Source organism: Oculina patagonica, chromosome 12 (assembly GCF_052425735.1).
Source record: "Oculina patagonica isolate OP01 chromosome 12, crgOcupat, whole genome shotgun sequence".
Taxonomy (NCBI): domain Eukaryota; kingdom Metazoa; phylum Cnidaria; class Anthozoa; order Scleractinia; family Oculinidae; genus Oculina; species Oculina patagonica.
In genome coordinates, this window is record NC_135769.1 from 7481420 (window position 1) to 7491634 (window position 10215).

The following is a 10215-nucleotide window of genomic DNA, read 5'->3' on the forward strand; positions in this document are numbered from 1 at the left end:
GATCCATGCCATACCAGACGCAATTAATGTGTTAGTTTTAGTGGCCATTTTGCTGTAGGAATAAGCGTGTTTTATGGACAGATATCGCTCTATGCACATTAGCAAAAGATGGAGGATGGAAGCCCTGCAGAAAAATCTGCCCAGATCCCATGTCACAGTCCGTAGCATACAAAATCCAATTGAAGTCTTTCCTTGCAGAAACGAAAATGCCGTCGCTATGGCAAGAGGCTGGACAACGATTCCGACCATCAAATCTGTTGCTGCCAAACAAGCGATTGCGATGTTTGAAGTGTTTTGCAGTCGCCTTCTGGTTTTAACGGCCACGATCACCAGTAGATTTAACAAAAACGTGAAAGGAAATGTCGCTGAGTGGAGTATTATTGCGAAGACAAGAACCACGTACGTACCGGTGTTGACCTCAAGTTGTCCTCCCAAGAAATTGCTGACTTCGCATTCAGGGGGCATGGTGTCTTGATTCGGGTCGCTTGAGTTTGTCATCTGTGCCTCTCGTCGATTCCCGTAGCGTTTTGAATAGTTTCTTGTGTGTAAAGAGCAATACAAAGTTTCTTTTCTCTTTAAAGTTAAATTTCCGTTTTTACCAGCCTACGCAGAAGCTTTAGTTTGGATGCACATTGAGCAGAATGATCGGACGTCATTACTTATTCATAAGCATTGAACGCGGCAAATTTGAAAGCGGATTCTCTTTGAATATCAAAGAATAAGAGACAAAAACACCTCTAATTTGTTTTAATATATACACACAGTGTTGACAAAACTTGCCTTTTTTACTTTTAGAAGTCAAAACTAATGCTCTAGCTTTTACTGTATAGCAAAGGGATTTTCAAAAAAATCCCGTTTGTATGCAAAGAGAAGTTACTTTACGGAAGTTTAAGGACCATCCTTTTATTTCCAAAAATTAGTAAGAAACCGGCTTTCTTTATACCACAATGTGTGATTTAATATCATCTGTCCTATTCATAGCGCCAGGTGATGCGTAAAGCCTTGGTTGGTTGTTATATTGCCTGACAAAAGGTTAAACAATAACAGGAGCCCATTACCTGGGCCCCCGACAATAGGTCACACAAGGCTGTTCTATTTTTGGAAGTTGACAGATATAAATAAACCGCCATAGCGAACTTTGAGAAGCTGACGTTTTGAGCCTTTGCCCTTCGTTGGAGCTAACACGAAGAGCTAACGCTCGAATCGCTGGTTTTTACAAAATTCGCTACGTCGGTTTATTTTAACTTTCAGTTAATACCCAGCTTTTTCACTTGCCTGTCGACGCAGCACAACAGTTAGAAACGAATAACTTTTGTTGGACAAAGTGTCATCCTGCCCAATTAAAGGTAAAACAAAGCCTCTCGGGCCTATTGTGTTTTTTGTTCCGCTGGCAAGTTGATAAGCGAAAGGTGTTTCCTACTATACATGGATGAATGTGCGCGTTTTTCGTCTAGAGACGGACAAATCGTCTAGACAGACAAATCGTTGGACGTACAAGTCGTCTGAATTTGCCCGTCGATTTTGCCGTCTAGGATGACGAATTTTCGATGACGACTTGGTCGTCTAGACGGACAAGTCGTCTTAAATTTACACTAGACGAACAAATCGTCAGACGACTTGTCCGTCTAAACGATTTGTCCGTCTTCTAATGTGAAAACGGCCAATGAATTAATTCATGTAATTCCATTCCCTGGGGATGCAAGGGGGGGGGGGGGGTGGATAGGGGGGGGCGAAAAACTTTCGGCGAAAGCGTAACCTTGCACAACTCAAATTGCACAATACCAATCGAGGTTTTAAGGTTTTGGGGGTGGGGGGGGGGGGTGTTTTGGGGGGGGGGGGGAGGGGGGGCCAGAAAAAAAAAAAAAAAACGGTCGGTTACTTTTGGTTGGTAATCGTGCGATGGACTAGTCTCCCATCCAAGGGGGAGGAAGTAATACTCCTGGTCGCTTCATGCTAAAGAATCCGATATAGCCCCCTCCCTCCCCTTCAAGCCACTTGGTTCGACGCAAAATTTTGATGCACCTCAAAAAGTTCAGACTTCCAATACGCATAACAATCTTGTGTCGAGTACTTTGACATGCATTTAATTTTAATCATATACCTAAATGCTTGCATTCTTCAGATTTTGCATACATTTGATTTAAATTGGTGATGAGTTTCATCAGTTCTCTTCGACTCTGATTGAATACGAGCTAAAGTTTTCTAAGCCTCCCGCTCCTCTAATCCGCAAACCGTTTCCTGTGAAATCAGTGGAAAACAGGCGTATCTTTGACTGTCGAATTTTACTGTCCTGGAAGCGGGACTCTCTATGGAGTTCTATATGAAGCACTGTGTTAATCTCTTGGCTAATCATCGTCACTGGAGCTTTCACCCGCAGTCCCAGCCAGAAAACATCCCAAGCCGCCAACACTTCGTCTTCCAAGTCCGAAACCTGCGCTGGCGAGATCTTTACCCGGATCAATAACTTTAAAGTCTGTGTTTTTGTCCTGCGAGCTTAAATCTTTCCTTTGAGTGTATCTAAACGGCAAAAGCGGGGCTCTCTGAGATGACGAGTTTGGCCTCATAGGCCCCTCTCTGTTCATGAACAAGACGCTTCTATTAGTTCTAAAAAGAACGCCTTTTCCTGTGAAACCGTTGGCTAAAGAATGTAGAGTTCTTGTGCCGAATGGGCTTAATCCTGATGTACCGTTACTCACTCCATTTGTGTTAGTCGCAGTTTGAGTGCCGCTCTTTGCCTGCGCGTCAAGACCATTTTTTTGTTGCGCATTAGAATTTAGTGGACGCTTTTCCGATGTCTTTCCGATACTTTTCGCAAGCTCTTCAGAAGCTTTGTTCACATTAGCGTCCATCATTGATGCGTGCTCTTTCCATTTTTCCTTTGCACTGTTCATGATGGCGTCCATTGACTCCGACCATCCAAGAAGGTCAACGAGTTTCTTCACGCCATCTACAACGTCCCCGCGTTGGACGATATCGTTGGAGCGTTTCTCAGAGCGCCGAGAAAACGGTCCCACAATTTCCATGTTAAGAAGGAGGCGTGGCGTGGAACGATCTACAGCACTTGCTATCCCTGCAAATGGTTCCACCTTGGGAAATACAAATTAATACTATTGTAAAGGGTCAGTTAGCAAATATTTTTATCGTCAATTTCCAGGGCGTTTTTTACTGTGTACAAACTTCCACATGTGCCAATCGAAAATATTATTTGATCAAAAAAAATAACACAAACAGCGGTGATAAACATTATGAAAAACCGCATTTTTATAAACTTGACGTTTCGTATGCTAAGCTACATACATTTTCAAAAGTATGACCGTTAAAATTTTGGCAACAATTTATATATTGTTATGAAAGGGGTCTGGAACCGAGACTGAGACAATTGATCTACAGCAGTAACTTAATATTTACATTAGGTTAATAAAGTAACAACCTCTCACTGCCGACATTGGCATTTAAAGAAGATTGTAGTTCATGAATGTATAAGGTCTCTTTAATCTTGCAGTGGAGGTCAAGTTACGATGGCCTAAAACCAAGAGTTTATTTGATCAAATTCTAGCGGTATCAGCTCTTCAGGGAAGAATTACCTAGTAAACTCCCAAAGCAAACTAAAGCAATGAAAATGAAGTAACAAGTTACACGTGGAGGTGCGTTATACTTCCGGGGACAGGGGGGGGGGGGGGTGGGGTGAAGGGCGTGATAACCGTAATCCCCTGGGAAGCAACGTACGAATAAAGCCGCCCCTCAAGCCGCCCCTCTCTCGTCACTTTCAGTTGCTTTAGGAGCGATGAAGGGCGGCTGTAAATTCGTAGGCTATTGGGAAGGCAAACATATGAAAAGGCAAACATATGTAAAACTGAAATGAATATAAGTTTCACTAAGGCACCATCCTCACCTCTAATGAAGTCCCCATAATTAAAAGAAGATCGCATTTCGTAAAATCCACAATGTAGGAGTAAAACCTCTTGGGCAAGTCTTCACCGAAAAACACAATGTCTGGCTTGATGACGCCCTGAAAACAACAACAGCAAAGATTCAACAGAACAACTTAATCAAGGCAAAAGAAATCAAATGTACAACGGCCAGCAAGTAGCATAAAAGTTGTCCATTAGGTTTGCCGTTTGAACACATTAGAAGTTAAAATGTACATTTGGTGGGGGGGGGGGGGGGGGGGTGGGGCATTTATGTGAAGTAGCGGTTTTTTACAAAAATGAAATGGTTGTTGAAACTAATAAGGGTGTGAGATTTTAGGGCGGTTTGGAAGTTTGGAAAATTAAGATCCAAACAAAAGAACTTGATTTGCCAAACAGCAACTTATTCTCCATACATGCCTTAATTTTTCAAATTTTCAAACAGCCATACAATCGTATACCCTGTTGTTTTTAGGACACTCTATTTCTGGTATCAAATTCCTACCACCATTTTTAATGATCACCATAATATGGTCAACAGTGTTCAGCAAAGGGACGTTTTATGTGCTCATTATAGAATCTTAGGCTTGTGGCCGGTAGAAATCATGTGTTGGCAATACAAGAAGTGTAATTATCAAATGTACTTTATGGCTTGGAAAAAAGTCAAGACACTGCTGAAAGGCATAAAATTTTGTCATCTTGAAATTCGAAATCACGTGAACTTTAATTGGTATTTTCAGTGTGAGCAAATAAAATTTAAACTTTTAAATGTACTTCACAGCTTGGAAAAATGTCAAGACACTGCTGAAAGGCATAAAATTTTGTCATCTTGAAATTCGAAATCACATGAACTTTAATTGGTATTTTCAGTTTGAGCAAATAAAATTTTAAACTCATAAACACTTTGATGGTCAAATGTCCAGTGACTTACTGTACATCTTGGGCTGGAGCATCTTGGAATGTCGCCATTCATGACTGTTTGCTGTAAAGAAGGAAGTCAAATGACCCCAGATCTTTCTACATATTCATTACAAGTAAACCATACAATAACAAGGTCCCTGCACATCTTATAGGGAAAATACCAAGTGTCAGCGATAAAAGAGAAAATGTGTCAGTCGAACCTTGATAATATGGATGCTAACAGATTGTTCTCCTGAGTACATACATACATACATACTTTACATACATACTTTATTTGAAAACAAAGGTCTATAAAGATGGCAGCCTAGGGCTGATGTGGACCTTTAAAACTTAATTACAGATAAAAAATAGAAAATAACTTATACAGATTCTTTATATTCTTTTAAAATTTCATGACATTACTAAAAATATACATAACATGATTATTTAAAAATTACCTAGAATACAAATACACATGCATAATAAAATTAAAAATATAATATAGAGTTTAAAAATACACAAAATCTTCTAAGTTTTTATTATTGTTAGTACATGTTCCTTTAATAAAACTTACATTGTCTATCGCTTTACATTTACAGCACAGTAGTTCATCAACAGTGGTGGAAATGGTCAGGTTTCAATTCGTGTCACAGAATTTTAGACAAATTTCATGAGATTTTCGATTTTCTCTGAAACCGCTCCAGAGAAATTTTTTTAACGTTACAAAAAGTTGTATCTTAACATGCTGATCATTATTCAATAATAAAAAATGGGGGTCACCAGACTCGTTTTTGAGTAATAAGCACTTAAAGCTAAAATTAAGGGTGTTTTAACTGGTTATACCATTGCTATGGTTACAAGTGACGTCAAGAATATAATCACAATTTGTTTGGCAATGACTGGGCATTTGTTTCATACCATTTTTGTAGCTGTGACTGATAAATGTTTGTAGCACTGACCCATCAAACTATATAAGAGCTGGAAAGTTCAAAACTGTTTTGAGCCTCCTTAATATTGTTTCCCAAGGCTGCCTCAGGGACTCAATTTCTTTTGCAGGGCAAAGCAAGTCTTGGTCTTCCAGAAAAGATATAAGACTCACTATCTAAAAAATTACTATTCACTGGTCACCCCTATCTAGCGTAACCAGGTCTTGTTACCACATCTTGTTTAACCTTGAACATAGGTGGTGTACCTTAGCAATAAGGCAGCTAAAGATGCTCAAAAAGTCTGTAACTTTAAACCATATTTAACTTATAAATGATGTAGATTATTGTACTTATAAACCATTTATAGCAAGGCGCCCAAAAGTGTGACCACTTTTAATTTATTCACATTCTTTCGTGCAGATTTAATCCAATCAGAAGTCAACTGCAAGCTATCCACGGCTTTTGATTGGATTAAATCTGCCCGAAAGAATGTGAATAAATTAAAAGTGGTCACACTTTTGGGCGCCTTGCTGTAATAGTACAACAATCAACAGCTACATAGACTGTACATAGTACTTAAGGATGGGTTGATACCAGTTATTTTAAAAGATAATACGATACTGGCTTATTTCTGCTTGAGCTGACCAGACGACTGAAGACTCAGGTCATGTGCAGTATTGAAAGCACCAATATTTCCTGTAAGTTTCGCAGTATAAAATATTTGGTATGGGGTATCAGCCCTTACTTACCACACAGTGCATGGGGAGAGGATTCTGAAAAACCTTTGTCCCAAATGGGGTATAAGGATTAAAGAAGAAAGAAGACGTAATACATGCAGCAATTTTAATTATAATTTGTAGAAAACAGTCCAGTTTGATTTTTTTATGTAAGCTCACCTTTATTTGTTCTCCATCGTAGCTTTTATGGCATCTTATACATGAGGCTGTTGAAAATGTCCCATGAGCCTCCACAAGCTTTGAAGCAGGGACTTCAGCCACTTTTTGGATAAAGAGAAACACACCACATTAACAACCAAATAAAATAAAATAAAATAATTTCAATGGAGTTGCTTACTTGACAATTTCAATAAATTGTGTGTGTAAAGCAAAACCCCCAAAACATCCATACTTGTCTTATACTATTAAATTAGTAGAAACTGAGTCATTTGTAAGGTGCCGGTAGTTGTCGACGACTTATTGTAATTGACAACACAAACACAACCGACAAACGGACTGTGAACAGAACAACTTTATTTGACTAACAATAGAGGGATCGAAACTGACCAATAACTGTTGACAAATTTAACACAAGTCTTATAAAACATCATGGCAAACTGACCAATCAGCTTCAATGGACCAGACTTATAACATCATTGACTAACAACAACTACCGGTATTCACTTGACTCTGAAGATAACTTTTGCTGACAGGTTGTTGAAACGTCAGTCACCAACAAAAGTTCTTTTCAGAACTACGGTACTCTCAACCGGAAGATCACGCTATACAACCATATTTGTTAAGTTACCGATACCATATGGAACAGGTTGTAACTTTTTATCACACACTGCATCTAAAATTTTCTAGACTAAAGTTGTCCTATGATAAATTTATGATAATGAAGAGATCAAATAACACAAACAGAAACAAAGATCATTCTGTACAAGAGTTCAAATTTAACAAGCTTACATCTTTCCAGTCCATCAATATTCTGGGTGTACATTCTCAGCAGCAGTCCCTTGTCGTGAAGAAGCTTTACAAAGTAATGCACATAGTTTGGTTGGTAATTTCCTGGATACAAACTCTTGGCCAGGCAGAAAAATGGTCTTGGATCAAACCAAAAGTAGTCCAGGTCAAAAATGGCTGTTGGCTCTGGGATTTTGTACTGTTGCAAGTTGTCATAAAGTCCAGTTCCTGGGGTCCTGCATTCAAAAAGGGAACATTAAATGCTGAGGTCAGCATTGACGTATTGCAATCGTTTTTTGTGTTAGGTGCATAGAGTCTCACTTTCCATATCTTTCAACATCCCTTTTCTGACTGCTATGCCCAGGGGGGTACTCCGGGATCCAAGTGAGGGGGATGTGCGAAGGATTTTTTTGGGGTCGAAATTTTCGATTCTGGGATTTTTTTGGGTAGGAGAATTTGGCAGGCATTTTTTTGGGTGACTTGATTTAAATAGGGGATTTTTTTGGTATTAAAATCAAACTAAAGTGCCTTGGCAATTTAGGGGTAATTTGACTAGGGATTTTTTTGGGCTTTTTTTTGGTCCAGGGATTTTTTTGGGTAATGTCGGCAAACTTAGGGATTTTTTTGGGTCGTGAGTTTTGCCGCCATTCGATCATCCCCGTCACTTTGATCCCGGAGTACCCCCCCTAGGCTGCTATACAACCAGGACTGTCAGGTGTAGCCAGTCTACCGACCAAATAACTTCTGACCCACCCTGCCCTTCTATTTCAGTCTGCTTCTTTCCTGTGCTCCTAGCCTCCTGTTCCTAGCCACCTGTGCTTCCCTCCCCTTGGCTTCCCCTCTGGCTCTTCTTCCTGTCCCCCCATAATCTGAACCGAAATGAGCAGCACAATGAACAGTCAGTCAAAACTCTCTGTTCGACCACCTCAGTTTAGCAACCATTTTTCCAAAATACCAAAATTTTCCCAGTCAAGTCACTGTCGTCGGAACTTCTTAAAGGAGAAGGTGGCCACTTTCTGGCCCGAGTGTTCAATTTTTCTATTGTTTTTAACTTCCAGTAAGTGATCATTTCACATAATCTGGCCTCACAAGCCAAAGATGCTTGTTAACAGTTTCAGTGTTCTAATTAAGCAATTGTTATTTAAAACGGACCACTATTATTCAAATGACCCGCAAGCAACCACCTCCTGCAGTTGACCACATAGACTTCACATTCTAGGTGGCCGCTTTCAAAGACTGTGTATAAAATATTATATTTACCTGAAATCAGGTATACCACTAGGGGTGCTAATTCCAGCACCCGCCATCACAATGATATTCTTGCATTTGTCGTCCTTTATGAGATTCACAATGTCCTCAACTGAATTCACAGCATATGAGCTTAACCCTCGAACATGGCTGGATTTCGGCTTCCTTGGTGATGTGCTTTTTGATCGTGATGGTGGATGAGGATTTGGGGTTATTGAGAGCTTTCTAAATGATGAAACTAATCCAGAGTCAGATTTATTTGCTGCTAAGGCACTGGTCTTTTGCTTGGTGGGACGTTTAACAGGGCTGGCTGTTCGTAATGATGCATTACTTGAGGATTTACGCACAGGCGACTTTCTAGGTGACACCATAGGCAAGCGTTGAGCTTTTGTGGATCGCATGAGAACTGAAAATAGGAAGAACACAATTACATATTGATTCAATTTTCATATAAAACAATCACATCATTTTCTGCTGTTTTTTCCACTTAATATTACATTGCCAGTAAATAATAAAGCCAATAATAAATTTTGAGCTTGGTGATAAATAATTAAGACATATTTTGCAACAACAACACAAGCATGGCACAAAGAAAAATTCTGAGTCCATGGCCTCCCAGATGCACACTCTTACCAAATGAACTAGAAGAGACTCGTGGTGAGCTGGGCCATTTACAGTTTCCTACGTTGCTCACCATGAATCTCATAGCTTAGTTGGTTAGAGCGCCCTACTGGTATCTGGGAGGCCATGGGTTCCATTCCTGTCGGGGAATCAGAATTTTTCTTTTTCCCATGCTCGTGTCATTGTTCAAAAATACATCATTACTATTACACTGCCATTGATAAATTAATTTGGTAAATTAAAAATGCATTTTTAACACAATATTTCCATTTCAAACTTCTACAATTGCGAACAAAAAGTTCACATTTTGGGGTCAAAATACAGACTACCCCGCTGAGGAAGTCAGCTAACAAATCAAAATTTTATAAGGTAAAAGTTAGGTTGCGGTTTCACAAATTAGCTTCAATGATTGAGTGGAAGTATAACGAGTTTCTTTGAGTAGAGGAAATAGCATACGGTTGATCAAATTATGATAGATTTGACTGCTGAGTTGATCGAATGTCACAGAACGCATGATCACGAAATCTACATGGAGTGATGGAAATCTTCGAACGAGTTTCCTCTCTTGTTATCTCTCTTAGAGTTTCTTTTTTGTATTCAATGCTTTAAATCCGCAAACATAAGAAAGGCAGGAAGTACACCTTAATTGAGTATTACGTAAATAATAACAGGGATAATAAACACTAAACATTCGATCGAAAATAAATATTCAGTAACTAGGGAAGTTCACAACTCAAATTATTTTGAAAGGATTCCACAAACAGTCACAGAATGGTGATCATACCATTTTCTTTTGGATAAAATACACAGGCATAATCTTTAAATAGGACTAAATCAGCAGGAAAAACAACACAAAACGCTGAATTTACCTGTCCGAAAGAGGAATGCGACCGCCGCCATAACCCAACACCAAACTATCACGAGAGGAAC

The 10215-nt window shown here is 39.3% G+C and overlaps 2 protein-coding genes across 2 annotated transcripts in view; both read right to left on the bottom strand.

The window, feature by feature from the left end:
- The window catches only part of LOC144631300 (kelch-like protein 28), an 80757-nt gene that overhangs the window by 7008 nt on the left and 63534 nt on the right, over positions 1-10215 (bottom strand). The gene's annotated exons all lie outside the window — the stretch shown is intronic.
- Positions 2005-10194, bottom strand: LOC144631306 (NAD-dependent protein deacetylase sirtuin-3-like). Its single transcript, XM_078489716.1, has 7 exons — positions 10155-10194; positions 8677-9070; positions 7420-7652; positions 6631-6731; positions 4840-4890; positions 3893-4009; positions 2005-3086 (listed from the first exon to the last, which is right to left on the bottom strand). Exons 1-7 carry the CDS (start codon positions 10183-10185, stop codon positions 2346-2348), a joined length of 1668 nt encoding a protein of 555 aa, XP_078345842.1. The 5' UTR covers positions 10186-10194; the 3' UTR covers positions 2005-2345.

Coding starts and splice junctions, on each gene's coding strand:
- LOC144631306 (XM_078489716.1), bottom strand. CDS start 10,185: ATGGCGGCGGTCGCATTCCTCTTTCGGACAG. Junction 7,653..8,676: donor AGTGGTATACCTGATTTCAG/GTAAATATAATA, acceptor TTTTGAATGCAG/GACCCCAGGAACTGGACTTT. Junction 6,732..7,419: donor TATTGATGGACTGGAAAGAT/GTAAGCTTGTTA, acceptor TTATCCAAAAAG/TGGCTGAAGTCCCTGCTTCA.